Genomic DNA, 23367 nt, shown 5'->3' on the forward strand with positions numbered 1-23367 from the left:
AAGGAATTAGATTAATTGGATAACTGTGCCAAAAAGATGGCATCAGGAACAGGTAAGATGAGCCAAGTGGCCTTCTGTGTTATAGCATGCCATGATTCAATGATGTAGTAGGTTTTGTATGCATGCTGTAATAACTGTAATAAGTTGGTGTGAGAAATTGAATGTTACTGCTGTGAGTAATGAATAGGTTCATTAAATGAAGGATCCACATAGAAAATGTGTAATGTATATCAAAAGATTCCTTTTGGATAGCCTGCACACATGATATACGTGTGTTTGTGTGTATATCTGTCTGTCTGTCTGATGGCCTTTATGTAAATAGTTTCCTCGTAATTCCAGTCTTGATTCTTTGAAATGTCCTTTCACTAAATTTGGCATCTACAATATGTTGACTGTTCTATTTGAAGACTGATTAAATTTGCACCTGATTTCATTGAAATGTGTATTGCTGCAATAATTGATACAGGCTAAACATCATACTGTAAATGCTTCCACAAAAATCTTCAAGGCATATGTTCCTTCATGGTCTGTGTGGTCTAGTTTGGATGAGGATACCCACCTCTGGTGGACAGAAGAACCTCTTGTAGTAAACAAGATATATTTTATTGCATAGTGAAAAGTGCAAATATATCTTTATATTTAATATTTATTAAACGCTGATGTGACTACAGCTGTTTGGGTCGAACTCCAGACTGTGTCGCATTCTTATGTGTTTCCAGTGAATTGGCATTTTGATGTGCTGACCTCAACAGCTGCATGTGATCCAATAGAGAATGTGGTTCTTATTAAAAGATATTTCAACACTTTTTGTTTGGTACTGTTACTATTGTCTAATGTCCAGTTTAAATGCTAACAACAATATGACAATCATGGTCCAGTTTGTTTCCTTCTACTCCTGACAGCGCTACAAGGACCCTTCTGCTGTCTCTGTTGATGAGCTTGAGGAAGGGAAGGTCATTTAATTAGGCACAAATTTGGTGTACTTGAGTCCTGTTGATTCTTCCCCAGCAGAATCGAATTCTGAGTGGGAAGGCTAGACCAGCATTTATTGCCCATTCCTAAATTGCCTAAAGTTAGTTAAGATTCAATTGCATTCTTGTGAATCTGGAGTCACATGAAGGCCAGACCAGGTAAGGATGGCAGATTTTCTTTCCTACAGGACATTAGTGAACCAGATAGATTTTTAAGCACAATCAACAGTGGTTACATGGTTGGTGTTATGCTAGCTTTTTCCTTTTCCATGTTTCTATTGAATTCAAATTTTACTATCTATCTTGTTGAGTTTCGAACCCATGTCCGCAAAACATGAGTGTAGGATTCTGTATTACCAAATACATTACCACAATGCCACTACCTACTTAAAAAGAAATTGAATGTAAGCATATTTGGATTGATAGATGGGATCATAGCTGAGCATATTCCCATCCTAATCTAGTATTCGGGTAGCAAGGACTCTTCAAGCAGAAGTTTCTGCATAACAGTCAGGGAGGTGAACTCTGATTCATGTTATTTCCTTATCTATGGATACTAAGGTCAGTCAGACTATAAGATATAGGAGCAGAATAAGGCCATTCCGCCCAATGAGTCTGTTTCGCCATTTGATGGCTAATAGGTTTCTTAAACCCTTTCTCCTGCCTTCTCCTAGTAACCTTTGAACTCCTTACTAATCAAGAATCTATCTCTGTCTTAAATACACTCACTGACTTGGCCTTCACAGCCTTTTGTGACAATGAGTCCCCTGCACTTTGACTAACATCAGTGTGTCAAATGAACATACAATAATGATGAAAACTGGAACTGTCAAAATTTGGACAACACAATAATGTAACATTAGTAAAACCTATCACTGAAGTGTCACAGTCCAATTTTTTCACAATGGGTTTGTTTTACTTTGCTGAGTTTCTGAGGACTGTTGCATTAATTCTTACACCTTGGAATTTGGTGTCCCTTCTAGCTTCCTTCCAATTGGCCCCATTTCCAACCGTTCCCTTGGATGTGCTGATGAGGTCCAGCAGCAGGCTTGAGGCTATAGTGTCATATGCCATAAAGCACTGAAAAAGGCCCTTCAGCCCACCAAGTCTGCATTGGTCAAAGACAAGCACTTAACTAGTTTAATCCTATTTTCCTGCTCTTGGCCCATAGTCTCGGCTAAAGTAACACCACAATGAAGAAGCAAGCTCCTCTGGCACAGATTTGGACTTTCAAACCTGTGGACTTACTCCTGCAGTTTTTATGGCATGTGTACCCTTTAAGGTCCCTTGCCACCTCTTGTAGGGTATCACTCATATACCCATCATAGAACCACCTAAGATTTCTTTGAGACACTTATGGGTTCCTTCAAGGCAATGAGAGATTACTGTGTGGTGTAATGAATTCTGACCCCAGGAGGTTGGTTAAGCTTGTGGTAATGGCAGGAGAAAAATTCATTACAGTGGCCATCCCATTTTTCCCATCCCATTTCCCTACCCCATACTGCTGCAGCAATAAGGACATAATTACTGGCCAAACAGAGGGAGTGGTCCTAGTTTGATCTACACTTTTGAGTCTCAGTCTTTAAAGAGCAATGGCAATGGTGCAGGAAGAAAGGACAACTGGATAGAAAATCAGTCTCCACTCTCTTTCAAGCATTTACTAATTAATTTGTTTGTTGTTTTGTATCTTCAAACACACTATTTCCCTTTAGGGAATTGTTGAAATGATTTGCAGGCACGTGTCAACATGTTGAAACACTTCTACCATAGACAACAATCCCTAAGGTAGGGCTTAAACCCAGAGTTTCTAGCTTGGAGACAAAGGCACTATTAAGTGAACCACAAAACCTCATCAATTATTAAACTTGGTCCACCTTTGGAGTTAAACTATAATTGTGACAACACCTGTGAATACAGCACCTGTCCTACAGTGTTTCAGAAATGAAAAGTAGTCATCTATGGCACAATCCCAGAGAAACTCAGGAGAACCTTCTTAAATCTGAAAACCTTATCGGCAGAATATATGTGCAAAAGCATGAATCACTGCTCCTGTTGCATTATTGCATGGAGTTTTGGGTAATCACTTGCTGCTCTGCCTGTTTGATGACATCCACTATCTACATCTGAAATAATATCATCCTCATTGGAATTATCAATTTGCTTTCTTCTGAGATTACATACTAAAATATGATAGCTATTAGTTCTCTCCGAAAACCTTGAGGATTGTAATGTGGGAAATGGTTCAAAAAAGTTTCCAGAGAGATGCAAGTAAAGCTGAGGAACACCTCTTCCCAGCTATGAAGTGGTTGTGCATTAAGTTTAGATTTCCCAAGCTCCTCTATCAATTTTATTTTTTTTATCTGGTATGTGGGTATGACAATTATGTCCAGTATTTATTGTCCCTGACTAATTGCCATTGAACAGAGTGGCTTGTTTGGGCATTTCAGAGGGCAGTTAAGAGTCAACCACATTGCTGTGGGTTTGGAGTCACATGGAAGCCAGACCAGATAAGGATGGCGGATTTCCTCCCTAAAAGACATTAATGTACCAGATGGATTTTTACAGCAATTTACTATAATTTCATGGCCATCATTCCTAAGACCAACTTTCAATTCCAGTTTTTAGCAACTAAGTTTCATATCCACCAGCTGTTGTGATAGGATTTGAACCTATGTCTCCAGAATATTAGCATAAAGCTCAGGATTGTGAGATCAATGAGAGTATCATGAAGCCACTAGCACCCCATGACTGTTTTCATAAATGCATCTAAGAAGGCTAGAAGTCACAATGAAATTGAAGATACTTTATCTGGATGATGTCATCCAACTACCATTTGAATGCTTGCACTGATGATTGGGAGGGTGAGTTTTCCACTTCCACTCACATCTATTAATTTAGGATTAAGCTTGTACGTGGCAGAAATCCAGCATTGCTGGGCTCAATATTAAGTCATGTTTCCTCCCTCTCACATTTTATCAGAGCACAGGAATTTCAGTGTTTTACCCATCCATCAGCAATCAGCCACGGTTAAATCTGTATTATAGGCATCTCTTCTCTGTTTTAGCGAGAGGCAATTGGTTTAACATGGAGGCAAGTGTTCCTGCAGGAATCTCTCCTGCTGTTCTCACCTGCCATGGACATGCCTTCTGGATGGACTTGCAGGGTAATTATCAACCTGTTGGCTGCATCATAAACACATCTTCCATGGTCAACAAATCCTGGGGTAGGATTTGAGCCCAAGGTTTCTGGCTCAGAGGCAGGATTGTAACCAACTGAGCCATAGGACTTCTAATCATGGCTTTATTCTTTTGCATGCAATGTTTATTAACCCAAAGCTAGGCTAATAATGATATGTGAGTTGTATTGAGTTATCTATTTAAAATGCATACATTCAGGGGGCTCCTTTGGCACAGTGATAATGTACCTACCTCTAGACCTGGAGGTCCAAGTTCGGGTTTCACTTGCTTCAGAGGTATACAATACCATCTCTGAACAGGTTGATTAGGAAAATATCTACATACACACATTCAGGGTGAAACTGCTTAGATTTTTGAATCAAATAAAAGTAGTTTGGGAATGACACAGGATGCTTTCATCATACTTCAATTATACAGCGGCAACATATGTCAGAGGAACAGAGCCCTTCACTAATTAAAGCCATACTTTGCACAAAGGAATCAAGGTCATTGGAGGTCAGTCATCTCAGGCCTTGACTATTTGCTGCAGGAGTTCATCAGTTGTATCCTAGGCCCAAGCATCAAAATCATGAGGGGTCTGAACAGGGTAGATAACGAGAAACTGTTCCCGTTTATGAAAATATCAAGAAGAGAGCACAGATTTAAAATAATTGGCAAGAGAAACAGAAAGTAGGGAACAGAGGGAAATGGGCCATGTGCAGGCAGACGGCATTAGTTTAGAATGGCATTCATAGTCAGTGCAGCCATGGTGGGCTGAAGGGCCTGTTCCTCTTCTATATTCTATAGATTAGCATTTCCCTGTGGGTTTCTGACCCACACCATCAAGTTACATTCTGGGTCAGAAGACAATATTAGTGGCAAACAGTCACACAATGTGATTTTATCCAGAACAGCCAACTAATACCCACAAGGTACACTTGCTTACCAGTTAAGGGGTGTTGGTGGGCAGGGGCGTGATGGTTAATCAGAGGTCTTTCAGCTCGAAAGCAGCAGCATAAAGTGATGAACACCAAGGAAATAAGAGGGTACTTAAATGGAGGTGCCCTCTCTCCAGTGTTTCAGGAATTAAACTAAATGTGGCTTTTGCAACCAGGTCATCTCTCTTGGGGACTGCTCAGGCTGTTGCACTCAGGCAAGCAAGGAGAGCCCTAGGATTGAGAGTCCCCTGGTCTACCAATAGGGCTACTGCTTCTAGTCAGCTAACTAATAGCTATCACCCATATGAACTGGGAGGATGTAAACTCTCAGTTAGCTTCCTTCAATTAAGTGGCTGCAAGCAAACAAACTTGATTGGCCATTTGCCAGGTCTGGGTGGGTAAACCATGCCTGGTCTCATTCTGCCTCCTTAAAAATGGTGGAGACATATTGAGCCAGAGAATGGGAGTGCAGGCCATTGATAATATTGTTGGGTGCCTGTGCACCTTCAGGCCCTGGTAGCAGTTAAAATTCGTGTCTGCTTTAACATTGATACACCTCATCACAATTGATATAATTTGTCAATATTAATCTGTAGTTGTCTATCGTTATATACTTATGATTATATAGATTATATACACAGTTTGAACAGATTGCAGGTGGTACAACCACCCTGGTTAGTATGTGTCATTAATTTGTGGTTGACTAGAATAGTGGCAGTGACATGGGATACAAACAATAGAAGATGTTGGAGAAATCCTTGGAAAGGTTTGGGTTCTTTCAGCAATTAGCAAGTCTTTTGTAAAGGGGTTCTGTTTATAAATGTGGGACACGATATAGAGAATGGTTAAAAACAATTCATAAATGTAGTACTTCTCTCAAGTCCACAATTTATTGCCATCCAAACTGCCTTTGAAAAAGAGGTGATGAGCAGTCTTCTTGAACTGCTGCAGTCCATGTGTGGTAGAGACGGAGTATCATCAACTGAATGATAGAGGAGCATCTGATCAGGGATCTATTAGCCACAGGAAAGAGTACAGCATTGAGTCTTAAATACATGTGGTCTGAAGAGTAGAAATAGTCAGCTCATCAATTATTGCCTCCATTACGTGAAACAAGGATTTTGGATAATTGGTAAAGGAGTCAGTGGAGAGATAAGGATAATATTTTTATGCTGCTTGTTGTTATGATCTGGAAGGAATGACCTGATGGGGAAACTGCTTCAATAGTGACTTGCAAAAAGTTATTACATAAATTTGAAAAAGAAAAGAAAGGCATTACAGGAAAAGAACAGGGGAGTGGAACTAATTGGATTCACCCTTTAAAGAGCCATCACAAATATCATGAAGCAAATAGCATCCTTCACAATTCGATGAATTGCTAAGAAGATTGTGCTGTGTGATTTTCTAAGTTTTGGAAGTTCTGCTTTGTGGGTTTCATCAAGTTCTGATGTATTCCATGGCTTGAATGAAGAATCAGTTGGAATGATATCTAAACATCATTTTAAAGTGATGTGCAAATGAAGAAAGGGTAATATGAGAAAAAATGCTTACACACAGGGAATGGGAATGGAATTATTAGGGAATGGAATGGAATGGAATGCACTGCCTGGAAATGTGGAAGCAGGTTCATTGAGGCATTCAAGGCAGCATTGGTGATTATTTGGTGGTAATGGCATGCAAGGATATGGAGAAAAGGTAGCATTTTGACCCAGCCACAATGAAGGAACGGCAATATATTTCTAGGTCAAGAAGGTGAGTGGCTTAGAGGGGAAGTCGCAGGTGGTGGTGTTCACATGGTTTCTCCCAGCTGTTCATGTGAAGCTTACTGATCAAAGTAAGCAAACTATATTTGTAAGATAAAGGGTAAATGAGGAATTGGAGACTGTGTTAATAGCATCCAATGAGGAATGGACAGTAGTCAATAATGTGGTACTTCCACCTGAGTACTGTAATGAGATATTACAAGCAGCTCATAGAATTCCAATGGTATTTCACTTATTAATTAAGAAAACACAGCCTGGAATACTAAAACATCTAATTGGCCAGATTTGCACAAAGAAGTTAAATCATGCTAGTCATGTCATGCACCTTAGGTAGGGCAGAAGCCCCAACCATCAATTAAACTTGCAGCTTTAATTCCAATAATCAGCTTTTGAGGAGCCATTTAATAGAGTTTGTAGGACGCTTACCCAAAACCAGAAGTAGTAATCAATATCTATTAACTACTATCCATTAATAGCAGGAACAGGGAGATAAATAGAAATATTTAGGTGATTTGAGAATGAATAAGAAATTGATAATTTGTAAGTCATCACCCCTCTCCCAGTAATTGAGTGGGATAATGCAGAGGCAATTGAGAAGTTAGATGGAATATTATGCTATATCCAGAAAAGCTATCTGTGATTTATGATAACTATTACAGACTCATAAATTGAATTTTGTAAAGGGATAATGTCATAGGTCATACATCATGTTAATGTAAAGACATTTTGTCCATAAAGCAACATTCTTACAGACTCAAATCCAGAGAAATTAGCTCAAATGAGAGAAGAGGTCATTTATGTTGGAAAATGCTATTATTGAACTGAATCACAACTGCTGGAACTCACATATTGTGATTGTGTCAAAATCAGATGGATCACAATGACTGTTTTCAGGTGATTATAAGGTCATTGAAATAACAAAGGCAAATTCATGTCCAGTTGCAGGAGGATTGTAATGAGAGGATTGGATAAGCATGGGCTTATTATATAAGTTGATTTATTAAAGTTACATTGACCAATGCCAGCTTTTATAACCCCAGATGGACTTTAACAATGCCATTTGTAGCGAAAAAGTACCAGTAACTTTTCAACAATTATAAACAAGGTTATAGAAGGATTATGCAACCATTGTGTGTATTTCAATGATTTGGTTGTGTCTATCAAAGCATGGAAAGAAGTATTTATAATACTTAAATGTTTGATGTAGTACGCAGATCCAATTTGATCAAAAACTTAGCAAAAATTGAATTTGCTGAAGCAAATATAACTTCTTTGGGCCAGTCCTTGAAGCAAAGCCATTGGGACCCCAGAGAAGCAAAAATAAGGGCAATTTGGATTTTCTGCCTTTGAGGAAACAATAGATTTTGCAGTATATAGACATGATTGGATTCTATCAGATGTTTTTTTTAAAAAAATTAGCATTCTAGTGGCATCATTGAATGGCTTGTGAAAGAAATGCAAGAAATTTGAATAGATAGAAGAATTTCAGAGAGCTTTTGACAGTTTGGAAATTGTACTGACCAGCACGGTGGTTTTTTGCAGCACCAAATAATAAGACATTTAAACAGGATTTTGATTCAGCAGCAACATGGTTCTTGGTGCAATTTTATATACAGGAGAATTAGTTTGGATTGCCTCTGCAATCTTTTGAAGTCCATAAATTCAGTAGTACTGACAGACTATTATTTGTGTGGATTTCCAAAGAAAGATCTTTCTTGTGAAGTGCATGTTCCTGGAACATGCTCAGGTCATTAAGTTTTCTTTCTTTTTTGAAGCTACTAACTCTCAGTGGGATCACAAGTATGAAAGACTCATGCCTGCCATTGTTCCATTTCTAGGTCAATTGTAATATCAGCTGTGATCATTTAACTTAGCAAAATCTACTTCAAAATTGGATCCCACAGCATCTACTGTTCAGGTGATAAACAAGCACTGGAACATTCTGTATAGTATATGCAAGCAGTACTTAATCCATATACACAGAGCTCTGAAATTGGTTAGATTGACCAAAGGTGATCCAGGAGCATTGCTGGAGGTGGCATTTTCTACCTCCTGTGCAATTGAAGAAGGAAAGCAGGTTTTGGCAATTTTGCCCGGTTCAGTCACAGAATTCCTAGACAAGTTTTGAAGATAGCGTCGTCTGAAAGGTGGGTTAATGATAGCCACACAGCCACTATGGCAATTTTAGCAAAAGAGAAGGCGAAAAGAATTGAAGTTTGAGCCTGAAATTAGAGCAAATCTAAGTGTTGCAGGGCTGAAGAAGTTAATTTACAAGGGCGATTCTCGAAGTAGCAAGAGAAATAGCAAGGCTAAAGACATTTACTAAATACTTGTACGCATGGTTTACTAGGAACTGAAACATTACATACCATTGACAGGAGCTGGAATGCAAAGATTGCAGATCTTTTTACACTTACGATATAATACATTCTTTTAAGTTGCCTGTAAAAGTTAATGCAATAATCTGCTCAGTATATCCTTTGGTGCATTCTAGATTGTGTGTAAGAGTAACCGTGTAGGTGTGGCTGTACTGTATGAAAGTGTGTGTTAATGTGTGAGAGGAAGGGAGTGACGGCAAGCAGCTAGTTGACTGAGTGTCAACATGCATACGTATTAGTCTGCTGATGTGTACCAGATGTTTTTGAAGGTCAGTCATGCTTAATACAGCCGCTGCAGTCATTGCACAGAGCTTCTAAAAGACTTGAAGACCTACCAGAGCTGTATAGTGGTCTAATATATCACTACAAGAAGTTACTTCAATTCAAGCTTATAAACTAATTGAACCCTTGGGAAAATGCAGAGAAAAACTCTGATTCTGCTGATATTTTCCACTAGTGTTTGTGCAGCTGCACTTTCCAAAAGGAATAAAGGTAAGTCCAGTTAGAATATAATAAAAATTGAATTAAATTATTAAAGGGAAATTCTTTAAATGTCATTTGATTTTACTATGGTAAAACTGTTTGTGTCCCAGGGATATGTATCAGGAGTAGAATTATTTTGGGCAATAGATTATAAAAGGCAATACAGATTGATAATTTGTTTACTTTTGTTCAAAATTTGTCAATAAATAGCATACAGAATGTAAATCAGAATGCCGAAGCACTAACAACTGTACTTCCACCATTCAAGACAAATATCACTTACGTTGTATTTAATTAGTTGCATGTGTCTTAGCTTTGATTTATTTATGTTATTGAAAGCCTGTACACAATAATTTGGTGTTGGTTTGTGTGCTTGTGTTGGTACCTTTCCTTTTGTGCTGATGTCTGTATTTTTGTCAGTGTGTATATGTTAAATGTATATTTGCTCGTGTCCATATTGTGGCTGCTTGTTGGTTAGATCATGCATTGGGCAATAGTAGAGAACAGTTGATAGTGAATCTGCAACATGTTTTACATTTCTTGAATGTTCGTTCTCGTTGAAGGCACAGCAACTCATTTTGAGCAAATTTCAATGGAAGGTTGCTGGCTGTGCTTCTTAGCATTACGTGATAGTTTGGTTATTGCATTTTGAGAAAAGATGATGTGAGCTTTTGTCTTTTGCAGGGTATTTATATGTTATGGGGCAATACTTAACTGAAAGATTTGACAGACATTTATTAAAGCTCCTGATATATACATATATTACATTTCAGTGCCTGGGCTAAAGCATGTTTTTCTAAGTGCGTCATGCTTCTGTTGACCCCAGTTAAGATGGATTCTGAAACTACAAACCCTCAGGTCAAATGCTATGATATGGTGATGATATGATGAGCATTTCCTTTACAGCTATACTGTGTATGAGCTGTGAGACAGAACACAACATCATCCTTTTGTTGAAGAGAAATATATTATCCCAAACAAGTATGCATGGTCATAAATAGGCACATTTTGTCAATTTGATAATAATACAAAGCGAGCTAACAAGATTAACAATTCAAACTTCAATGTAACATTTTGAAAGGCTGACAATTCATCCTGATCTAGTGATCGACTACACAGCTGGAGAGGGACATGATGTGCTTGGTTGCTCTCAGCTGACAGCTTGCTGCTTGTTGTCATTCAACAGCGTCACACAATCATCTTAGAAGCCCTACAGTGTGGGAAAAGGCCATTTGGCCCATTGAGTCCACACTGACCCTCTAAAGAGCATCCCATCCAGACCTACACCCTACCCAAACCCTGTATTTCCTATGGCTAATTCACCAATCCTGCACATCTTTAATTGTGGGAGGAAACCAGAGCACTCAGAGGAAACCCATGCAGTCACAGGCAGAATGTGCAAACTCCACATAGACAGTCATAATGAACTGCTGTTGCTGTAAATCTGAAACAAATACAGAAATTGCTGGAGAAACCCAACAGGTCTGGCAGCATCTATGGAGTGAAAAGAGAGTATACGTTTTGAGTCTGCTGATCCTTCTTCAGAATGCCTTCTGAATGGAGAAGAAGCTTCACAAGAGTCAAAACATTAACTTTATTTTCTTTACGCAGGTGCTGAGTTTCTCCTGTGATTTCTGTTTCTTTGCCTCTGGATCATTGGTATCTATCTCCTAGAACTATCCAGAAGACAATATGAACTTGTATATTGGCACTGCAGTGCAATTGTGCTAATGCATGCAACTGGTGACCTGTTATATGCTGTGAAATAATTTCTCATAGGCTGAACAATGGAGTGCACATGGAGGGGACACATCTTTCAGATGCATAGTGTTTTTATGTTGACACTAACTCCTATGCCTTCTAGATATAGCACTTGGGGCAAGTGGGATCAGAGATTATGGGGAGAAAACAGCATTAGGCTATTGTGTTGGACTATCAGCCATGATTGTGATGAATAGCAGAGCAGGCTCGAAGGGCTGAATGGCCTCCCATCTTCTATGTTTCTATGTCATGTTAATATTTGTAACACCTTTTGCTTTTTCTTCTAGCATCGACATAGTGTGTGAGATAAACAATATCAAAAACTTTGTCATCTTTCAAAATCTGCCTTTCGCTTCATTGTCTATGTATTTCATTGTGTGTTTTCATTTGTGCACATTCTTAGGACTCTTCTTATTGCCAGCATAGTAGTGTTGTACTGTGTTAATGGTCACCTAATATTGTTCGGTGGTCAGGTTTGGATTTTGAAACCATATTTCCAGCACACGTACACCCAAAGTCGTTTGGTACAACATACTTTGCACATGTAAAGAAACAAAAGTCAGCTTTTGGATTGATGTGTCAAACCACATAAATTGCAGGTCTTGGTGGTTTGGTCCACTTTACTGACTGCAGCAGTAGTGTTGGCTGCAACTAAAAAATGTAATTGTTATTGGCCTGCCCCTATGGCTTCATTCAGCCATTCATCTTCAAGCAAGGTGTCAATGATCAGGCCCTCCTTCATGCCTGAAATCTCCTTTAATCAGTGTACAGGTGATTACTAATTCAAGTAGCCTTTGATCGTCTTTTAAAAAAATAAACCTCTTGTCTCTCTTTTTTCACTTTTAAATATTAAGCTGTCAGTAAGAGAGACAAAACTTCCAGTATTACAGATCTCAAACTGTAAGCAGCAAGAAGGTAAATCTGTAAGCTTCTATTTACAGAAAGTGATGCTATTAGATTTCCAATTGTTTTGAAGTCAAGGCCTGTCATCTAGCTAATCTTCAGTGAGGTTTCCAAGTGTTTACTGTTCAGAACATGCACTCTTATAAATGGCCATTGCTGCTTACCACTGTGTTGCTACCATGGACTGCGACTATGATGTGGGCTTTTGCCTTCAGCACGGTATGCGTACCTGAGGAGGCAATATTTATGCTAATTCCATTAACAAAGAATTAGATGCAGGTAATGTACTGAATTATTTAACAGATGCTTACTATGCAGTGGTGAGGTGATGGCCTAGTGGTATTTTCTCTAGGCAATTAATCCAGAGACTCTGGTAATATTTTGGGGATTTGGGTTCAAATCATGGCAGTTAATGCAATTTGAATTCAATAAAAATCTGGAATGAAGAGTATAAGAGACAGGGAAACCATTGTCAATTGTCTAGAAAACCCATTGGTCCTTTAGGGAAGAAAATGACCATCCTTATCTGGTCTGGCCTACATGTGAGTCTAGACCCAAAACAATGTGGTTGATTCCAAACTGCCCTCTGGGCAATTAGATATGAGTGATAAATTCCTGCCTGGCCAGTGACACTGCACTCTGTGAAAGAATAAAATAAATTACACCTCCTGATTTCTACATATACTACATTTACAGGAACTTCAGTGTCTGGGCTAATACTAAGCTATTTGGTTACAAACAGTAGCGCATTTTTCTCAGCGTGACATGCTTCAAGTGGTTCCAGTTAAAAGAGAGATGGAGATGTTATACCCTCAGGCCACATGATGTGAAATGATGAGAACATCATCTCCTAAAGGTATACTGCATCATAGGTATGAGATACAATACAACAAACAACACATAGTTAATAATGGATTGGCATAAAGTATCAAATGCAAAAAAGGACTACAATTTTTACTGTGAATGTTTTCAGAAAATAAAGCAGTGACAGACCACCAAGCACTTACTTGTTGTGAAACTGTAGGATAAAAGTACAGTATAAGCGAACCAATATTACATTTTGAAAAAATATAACAATCATCTTAAGATTTCTTTCAAAGTACAACAGTCACTGACACAAAAATCAGAAACAAAAACAGAAATTGCTGGAAAAGCTCAGCAGTCTGGGAACTTGAGTTCTGTTGAAGGGTCACTCAACCTGAAACGTTAAGTCTGATTTCTCTCCACAGATGCTGCCAGACTTGCTGAGCTTTTCCAGCAATTTCTGTTTTTGCTTCTGATTTACACCATCTGCAGTCCTTTCAGTTTTTACAACACTTACTGCTCTTGTTGTGAAGGATTTCATCAGCAGTTTCCCTCTTGGCTATAAAGCTAACAGCAGGATTCCTCCCTGTGATAGCAGCTTGTTGCATATCACATGCATGAACAGACACAGAAAAGTGTGCAGGCAGTTTAGTGGATATTTGCACTCAGTTACCCTATATTTATTTTACTTGGGGAACAACCGTGGTTTCAGTCAAAAATATCAGGCATGTGGCAATGAGTCATTAATGTGAAAGGCCTTGGAAACAGTCTTGGATTGCAATACTGCTGGACTGAAGCAGCTGTACAAAGCTGCTTGTGGTAGCTTTGTTCCTCAGCTGAACAACAAGCTTTTTAATGAAAAGGTTTTTGCTGATCAGTATCTAGTTTAGAACAAATGTTTGGGTCCCACCTCTAATTTTCTTTATACCCCTCCCAATTAGTCAGTTGTTCCAGTGTTTTGAATGGATTTAAAAACTGTCACTTATCTGAAAGTAAACCATTTCTTCTGGGAACAGATCATATTGCAAAATCCTGATCCAAGAATTTCTTGAGATAAACAAGAACTGGTGAATTATCTGCCAGCTGGGTGTCTGTCATTGCATGGAAAGTCTACTGATGTCTCTTTCCGACCAAACAACTTTACCTCCTGTAGGAAAGTGGCAGCAGCAAACAGTAATCATATGCAGGAATGTGAACCAGATGCCATCAGTATTTATTAAAATCTATTAAAAATATGTTTTGTAAACATTTAGAGGATGTGAATTCTGCTGGCTGGGCCAGCAATTGTTCCCCTCCCCATTGTCCTGGAGAAAGTGGTGGTGAGCTCCTTCTGTGAACCGCTGCAGACCATTAGGTTTAGGTACATCTACTGTGCTATTTGGAAAGGAGTTGTAGAAATTTGACCCAGCGACAATGAAGAAACTATGATCTATTTCCAATTCAGGATGGCTTGTGGTTTGAATAGCAACTTGCGAATGGCTGTGTTCCCTTGCACCTACTGCCCTTGTTCTTTTAGAAACTTAAGGTCATGGGTTTAGAAGGTGTCAGCAAAGAAGGCTTGCTGAGTTGCTGTAGTGCATCTTAGTACACACTACCGTCACTGTGCAACAGTGGAAGACGGACTGAAATGTGGTGCATGGTGCTGGATGTTCTTTGGCTTTTTATGTTGCTAGACTTGTTGTCAACCATGCAAGTACAGAGTATTCCATCACACTCCTAACTTGTGTATTGTAGATGGTGGACAGGTACTGGGGACTCAGGTTGAGCTTCTCTCCCAAGAACTCCCAGTCTTTAACCTGTACTTACACTATAGTATTTAGTTATCTCGTCCACTTAAGTTTCTGGTCAATAGTAAAATTCAGGAAGTTGCTAGTGGGGAATTCAGCAATGATAATACCTTTGAATATCAAGTTCAGATGATTAGATTTTTTTCTCGTCGAAGATCGTCATTACCTGGCATGTGTGTGGTGTGAGTATTATATACGATTTATTAACATAAAAATGAATGTTGCCCCCAAGTTTAGAGGGAGGCAGCATGTAACTATTATAGATTGTTGCAAAAACCCATCTGAAGCATAAATATTCTTTAGAGAGGGAAATCTTTACTTGATCAGGCCTACAAGTGGCTTCAGATCCACAGCAATATAGTTGTTTCTTAGCTGTTGCCTGAATGGCCTAGTTAGCCAATCAGTTCAAGGATCAAGGGATGGTCAAGAAATGTTGGCCTTGCAAGCAATTCCCATGTCCCATAAAAATAAATAAAGACCTAACTGCATGTGGGCGTGAACAACTTCTGTACATGATGAGTCACAAGTTTTATTGAACCCCACAATCATCAGTGAACATCACTACTTCTTATCCTAATGGAGGGAAAGTCATTGATGAAGTAGATGGGGATGGTTCTGCCCAGGTGAATACCCTGAGAAAGTTCAACTCGAACATAGGGGAGTCACAGGCAATGGGTACAGACAGAAAAGATGAGCTAAAGCCAAGCTTGAATGAGCCATGGTATTATTAAATGGCAGAACAGTATCAGGGGGCTGTATGGAACTACTGCTGCTCCAAAGTCCTATATTCTCAGGCCCAGCAGATTTTAGTGGACATCATCCTAAACTCGCCAGTCAATTGTTCAACTGGAAAATAGGTGCAGAATCACAGGAAAGGGTGAGAATTGGGTGGCAAACTGCTTGTTTGGCATCAGAAGACAGTAACAAGAAGCACAGTAGGTCAAAGATTGGGGTGCTTGCAGAATCTCATAGTTGGGAAGATTCAGGGGAGTAGAGGGGCTCAGAGGAAGCTTTTTACTTCCCCAAGCTCTGCTAAGAAAAGGTTTTTGAATGGTCTTTTTGGGCTCCGTGACAGGTTTATCTCAGAAGGAATGCTGAAGCAGCATCTTGATTAGGATAGAGTTAAAATTCCATTTAGATCATTGTAATACATGGGACTCCAATAGCCTCGTGCTGTTTCAAAACCAGCAGCATTAAAAATCCAGATGAATGGAATGGAACTTAAAATTCTAACTTTTTTACACAGAGAAAGGTTCATGTGTGGAATGAACTTCCAGAGAAAGTGGTGGATGCAGGTGTTACAATGTTAAAAAGACATTTGGATAAGTACGTGAATAGGAAATGTTTGGAGGGATATGGACAAAGCGCATGCAATTGGGACTAGTTTAGTTTGGGATTAAGGTCGGTGTTGACTGTTGGACCGAAGGGTCTGTTGTATGACTGTATGATTCTGTGACCTACTCTCTTGACCCAATCCCAGTTACTGTGCAGGTTAAAATCTAGCCCCCACCCCCAACCCATATTGTGCTCTTTCCATTCTTAATGGTATGTCTTATGAACCTATCTTTGGTCATTTACGCAGCATTGGCAGGTTCCTCAATGCCATTCACTGTCAAAACCATACCCTTGGCATGGACGTTCATAAAACAGATCATCAAGATTGGAATGTGCTCTATCCAATGTATGAAATATCTGAATAATGTTCCATTAGAGAGCTGAGGGTCATCTCAGAAGTTCTTTCAATAACATGTCTCAGATTTCAAGCTGTGTATAACAGAGGCTTTAAGAACTTTTGTACTTCACATTGTACTGCAGTGTGCTATATGTGATTATTGAACTGACGTTGAACACATTGAACCAGTTCTCATGGTCCTTGGTTAGTTGTGTTCCTTATGTGTAAGCGAGCTGGTTCAGAGCCACACACAATCCATACAGCAATATACAATAAAAATATCCAAAACATGCTGTTCTAGATGTATTGTTCCATTAGCCTCACCATTTAAATCAATGGCGTTTGCATATGTCTTAAACGGAAATTACTTTTATCGCTGCTACTGCATAATGGTACGAGCAGCCTCGCAGATATATGATTCATTGCTCTCAACTGGTTCTTCAGACCACATTTTCAAGGCTTTCTTCAATTGTTTATCATCAAGTTTTAACAACAGCAGTCTGGCCAGAAGCATTGCAATTGGTTCAGCTTGTGGTCAGCAATTAGGAACAGTGCTTATCTGATGTTTTTCCTTGATCTTGCATATCTTAGTAACAGAACATACATTTTTTGAAATGATCAAACAGGGGCCCTCTGAAGTTTGAAAATCACGATCAACATCTCCTGTTCCAAGCAGCATTTTTTCATCCTGGACCTGTATATGTCACTAGCATGATTAAAATGTTCTGTAAAATCTTGTTAAATATATGCAAAGTCTTGAGCTCCAAATATGTAAATATCATTAAGAAAGGAAAATTTTCAAATACAGAGGCCAATCTAAAGTTAGTGTTTTTCAATTAGTCAAAGAATATAATGGAAAGGCCATATATAATTTTTGTTTTATCTATATATAATTTTTGTATTATCTATTTATTTATGAGCATAGAACAAAGAACAGTGCAGAACAGGAACAGGCCCTTTGACCCACATAGCCTGCACCAACACATGATGCCTTTCTAGACAAAAAAAATCTTTTGTCTCTATGTGAACCATATCCCTCTATTCCCTGTCTATTCATGTATCTGTCAAGATACCTCTTAAACGTTGCTATTGTGTCTACCTCCGCCACCTTCTCAGGTAGTGCATTCCAGGTACTTACCACCCTCTGTGTAAGAAAAACACTTGCCTCTCATATCTTCTTTAAACTTACCCTCTTTTACCTTGAACTTATATCCCCTAGTGATTGCTATTAATATAACTGGCTACATTATAAATGTTTAAAGATAATGTATTGATCATTTGAATTTAAAATAAAGTATAACTGTAGAATAAGTGAAGTTGTTTGGTAAAATGGGTTTGCTACTGCACGGAGTTAGTAATAGCAATAAACTCCAGACCATCCACCACACAAGATGGCAAAGAACTATGCCTGGCAGAAGTGGTCAGCAGGGAGAACACCATGTACAGTATCTAGGAACCTAAGAACAAATACTAGAAATCATGATATACCTTGAAGAATCTGTCACATGCCAGATTGTCACTGTAGGATGACATAAATGAGATTTTCTCAGCACAACTTGTTCATATCCAATAACCTGTTCTTCTCCATATTGCTTCACAGAAACTAATATGTCATTATAGTTGGGTCTCACTCACGTTCATACTTAAACAGGGCATACATTCATACGCAAGTTTCAATTTCACATCTTCAAGTGCTTCAGACAGCATCTCCTGTAATCAAACATGCTCACTTACTACAATGAGTTTTAGATAACATGGCAGCCATCATTGACATCTTGAAAGTTGGAAAATGTTATAAAGTGTTGGCTGTAATATGAGTAATATGTGATATGGTATCGGGTGTGTACGACATACCTTGGCCAGATTCGCTGCCACCAATCCTTTTTCATCGTATTAGTCAAACAGGGAAGAATGCAAACAAAAACCAACCAAATGAGCTAACCAACTGCCTATTAGTCCTTTATATCCTGATAGGTGGAGCTTATCTTTCCATATCAGTTAACCCTTTTGGGTGCTCACAGCCTTATATATCTCCACCAAGTATTTATTTTGTTATTAAATTCTTTATACATTTGTTTCAGATAAATAAATTATGTTTATCACTAGCCAATCTCCCCCAACAAATCCCTGACTTCATAAATGGTTAATGTCTTGATTGGCTTGAAAGTCTGCTGCTTGACAATGAAACATTCAGGTACAATTCATTGCTATACCGGAACATTGGTAGATGATGTGTGTCCCAGGGTTTCATGACAGCAGCAAGAGCAGAGACAGGAGAAGATAAACTGAAGTCCAGGCTCAAAGGCGCAATATTTTAACTTCAAGACAACAGCAAGAGAGGAAGCAGGGTTTAACAGCTGCAGCTAGTTCCTTAGAGAAGAACATTCTGGAAACAACCACACAGTAGTTTATATTAGATTTGGTATTGTGTAATGAGATATAATTAATTAGTAATATTAGAATAAAGATACTTTTAGGCAGCAGCAACCATAATATGATTGAACTTTACATTCTGTTTAAATGGGAAAAGAGTGTCTAAGACTAATATTTTAAATTTAAATAAGGACAATGTTATGAGCATGAATTCTAAGCCACCTGAAAAGAAGTGGCATTTAAGCTAGTGGATAGATTAATAGAGACACAATGGCAGATATTTAAGGGGATGTTTCAGAATATTCACAATAGATATCTTCCTACCATAATGGAAAGTTCTAAAGGGAGGATCCACTATCCATGGCTACTTAAAGAAGTTAAGGAAAGTTTCAAAGTTGAGAAAAAGCACAGAGTTGCATGAAGATGAGCAGCAGTTTAGATGATTGGTTAGAGTATAGAAAGCAGAGAATGCAGTTAATCAGAAAAGAAGTAGGAGTATAAAAGGAAATTAGCCAGAAATGTTAAAAATGGAAATCAGAAGTTTCTATGGTCTTATGAAAAAGGAAGAGTGTATAAGTGAGTGCTGGTTCTCTAGAGAAAATGAAAGGCGAGTTAATAGTAAATAATGATTTATTAGGAGATGAAATGAATAAATATTTCATTTCTGTCTTTAATACAGAGGTTAGGAAAAATATCCCTATAATAGTAGTAAATCAGGAAGAGGAAAGAAGAGGGGAGCTTAGTGAAATTATTATCATCAGGCAAGTGATACTGAACAAACTGATGCAGGTTAACAAGTCCCCAGGTCGTAATAGTTATAGAGAAATTATGGATAGGCAGTAAATACTGGCCTAGTCTGCAAGTTCCACTTCTGATGAATGAATTATTAAAAAAATTATACAGTTGAAAGTTTGCTTAGATCTAAAGGCTTGTGATAGAACTTTGAAGGAATCTCCCAATCCCATTCCAATCACCACCATAACTTGCCACAGTCATTAATGCTATAGGTGCAAGGGGTGGTTACTAGCAAATGAAGTTGGATGAAAGCAGAAGCTTTGTGACTACATTCTGGGTGCTAAATTGGGAGGTATGGATAGCTATACACACTGAGCGCATTTCCAGTGCTCTGGGAGATTATCAATATAGACAACATGAGATCACAACTTCTTGAAGTGGAAGCTATCATGGACGACCTTCTTGTCAATGGATGTAGAGATATATTGGGAGAAGTCAACGCAGATCATGATCAGAATCTGGTAGACAGAACTCATCAGATAAGACTGAAACTAAGTAAGAAGGGGATAAAATTCTACATGATTTAAGTCAGGTTCATAGATCTGGTAGTAAATGGAATTCATCTTGATAATGTAAGAACTGTAGCAAGCATGCAGTAACCAACAGATGTGAAAGCAGAGCAAGGATTGGTTCGATTTGTAAACTACCTGATAAAGTTTTGCCTAATTTGTTATCAGGGTGTGAACCTCTACATTAGCTCACTACAAAATATGATCAGTGGTATTGGGGCACAGAACAATCAGCAGCTTTCACTCACATCAAGCAACTATAGAAGTCATTACCAGTAATGAGATACTCAGATGTCAATGATAAAGTCCACCCAGCAGTATGATGACAGCAAGGCAAGACTTGAAGCAACCCCTGTGCAGCAAGAAAACCAGTTGCCTTTGCGTGCAAAGTGGGTAACACAAATTGAATGATATTCCCTGGAGCTGGAGGAAGAAAATAGTACTAGAAAGGAGCAGATGAACAGCCAACAACAACTCAGTGCATGTTTTAAAGGTTGTGGGTTAACTTGAATAATTTAAAGGTGGTGGTTGAAAAGCATGTTTAGGGTCAAATCCTGGTTAGTGGGACTGACTAAAATCAAGAAATAATTTTTGTAATTGAGTGCTAACTTTCTTTATTGACAATGCACGCTAACCAACTTATAGGTGCATATGCACCTTTTTGTGTTTTTTTATGGAAAGGAAATATTTAAAGAAATGCTGTGTACACTGTGAATTCACATCATGATGTGACCTTGGATAAAACAAAGAACTGAGGATGTTGAAGATCTGAATCTGAAGACAGATATTATCGCATAAGTTCAGCAGGTCTGGCAGCATCTGTGGAGAGAAAGCAGAGTTAATGTTTTGAGTCCAGTGACCCTTCCGCAGTGCTGATAGTAGCTAGGAAATGGTGATATATGTGCTGAAGACAGAGAACGAGGGGGGAAATGAGTGATTAGGTCGGTGGAAATAGAGCCCAGAGAGAGAGAAAGAAAGTTAGGCAGGTAAAGGGATCGTTGATACTGAGCCAAGAGGAAGTGCTCTTGTGGGAGTGCAGCGAATGTTTACCGGACTGATTCCAGTGATGGTGGGACTGATGTATGAGGAGAGATCACCGAGGTTAGAATTCCTTTTGCTGAAGTTCAGATGAATGAGGGGGGATCTCATAGAGACTTATAAAATTCTAGACACGGTAGATGCAGGGTGGATGCTCCCGATGGTGGGCATGTCCAGAAACACGGGTCACAGTCTGAGGATTCGGGATAGACCATTTAAGTCGGAGATGAGGAGACATTTCTTCACCCAAAGAGTGGTGAGCCTGTGGAATTCATTACCACAGGAAGTAGTTGATGCCAAGACGTTGAATGTATTTGAGATGCAGCTAGATGTAGCATTTGGGACAAATGGGATCAAAGGTTATGGGGAAAACTCTTTTTCAATTCCTCCCACTTCCTACAGACAAAGGGGGTGGCCATGGATACCCGCATGGGCCTAAGCTATGCCTGCCTCTTTGTAGGTTACGTGGAACAATCCCTCTTCCGTAGCTACACTGGCCCTATCCCCCACCTCTTCCTCCGTTACATTGATGACTGTATCGGCACTGCCTCATGCTCCCACGAGGAGCTCGAACAGTTCATCCACTTCACCAACACCTTCCACCCCAACCTTAAGTTCACCTGGACCATCTCCAATACCTCTCTCTCCTTCCTGGACCTCTCAGTCTCCATCTCTGGCAACCACCTAGAAACCGATATCCATTTCAAGCCCACCGACTCCCACAGCTACCTAGAATACACCTCTTCCCACCCACTTCCTGCAAAAATGCCATCCCCTATTCCCAATTCCTTCGCCTCCGCCGCATGTACTCCCAGGATGAGGCATTCCACTCCTGTACATCTCAGATGTCCTCATTTTTCAAGGACCGCAACATCCCTCGACCGTGTCTCCCGCATTTCCCGCAACTCATCCCTCACACCCCCTCCCCGCAATAACAACAAAAACAGAATCCCCCTCGTCCTCACGTACCACCCCACCAACCTCCGGATCAAACGCATCATCCTCCGACACTTCCGCCATCTGCAATCCAACCCCACCACCAAAGACATTTTTCCCTCCCCATCCATATCTGCTTTCCGGAGGGACCACTCTCTCCAGGACACCCTTGTCCGCTCCACACTCAGCACTTTTTCCTGCAACCGCAGGAAGTGCTACACCTGCCCATACACCTCCCTCCTCACTCCCATCCCAGGCCCCAAGAAGACTTTCTACATCAAGCAGATGTTCACCTGCACATCTGCCAATGTGGTATACTGCATCTGCTGTTCCCGTTGTGGCCTCCTCTACATCGGGGAAACCAAGTGGAGGCTTGGGGACCGCTTTGCAGAACACCTACGCTCGGTTCACACTAAACAACTGCACCTCCCAGTTGCGAATCATTTCAACTCCCCCTCCCATTCCTCAGATGACATGTCCATCCTGGGCCTCCTGCAGTGCCACAACGATGCTACCCGAAGGTTGCAGGAACAGCAACTCATATTCCGCTTGGGAACCCTGCAGCGCAATGGTATCAATGTGGCCTTCACAAGCTTCAAAATCTCCCCTCCGCCTACCGCATCCCAAAACCAGCCCAGCTCGTCCCCGCCTCCCTAACCTGTCCTTCCTCCCACCTATCCCCTCCTCCCACCCCAAGCCCCATCCCCATCTCCTACCTACTAACCTCATCCCGCCCCCTTGACCTGTCCGTCCTCCCTGGACTGACCTATCCCATACCTCCCTAACTCCCCACCTACACTCACCTTTACTGGCTCCATCCCCACCTCTTTGATCTGTCTGTCTCCTCTCCACCTATCTTCTCCTCTATCCATCTTCTATCGACCTCCCACTCTCTCCCTATTTATTTCAGAACCCGCTTCCCCTACCCCATTTCTGAAGAAGGGTCTAGGCCCGAAATGTCAGCCTTCCTGTTCCTCTGATGCTGCTTGGCCTGCTGTGTTCATCCAGCTCTACACCTTGTTATGGGGAAAAAGCAGGATTAGACTATTGAGTTGGATGATCCGCCATGATCATGAAGAA

General features: G+C 39.8%; 1 protein-coding gene across 1 annotated transcript in view; it reads left to right on the forward strand.

Moving 5' to 3' along the window:
* Positions 1–9509: 9509 nt before the first annotated feature.
* LOC109935448 (protein FAM180A) overlaps positions 9510–23367 on the forward strand; it is a 67027-nt gene continuing 53169 nt past the window's right edge. The window contains exon 1 of the mRNA XM_048607868.1: positions 9510–9718. Within this exon, the coding sequence (XP_048463825.1) occupies positions 9643–9718 (76 nt within the window). The 5' untranslated portion in view covers positions 9510–9642. The remainder of the gene's footprint in view (positions 9719–23367) is intronic.

Source organism: Rhincodon typus, chromosome 18 (genome assembly GCF_021869965.1).
Source record: "Rhincodon typus isolate 14 chromosome 18, sRhiTyp1.1, whole genome shotgun sequence".
Classification (NCBI taxonomy): Eukaryota; Metazoa; Chordata; class Chondrichthyes; order Orectolobiformes; family Rhincodontidae; genus Rhincodon; species Rhincodon typus.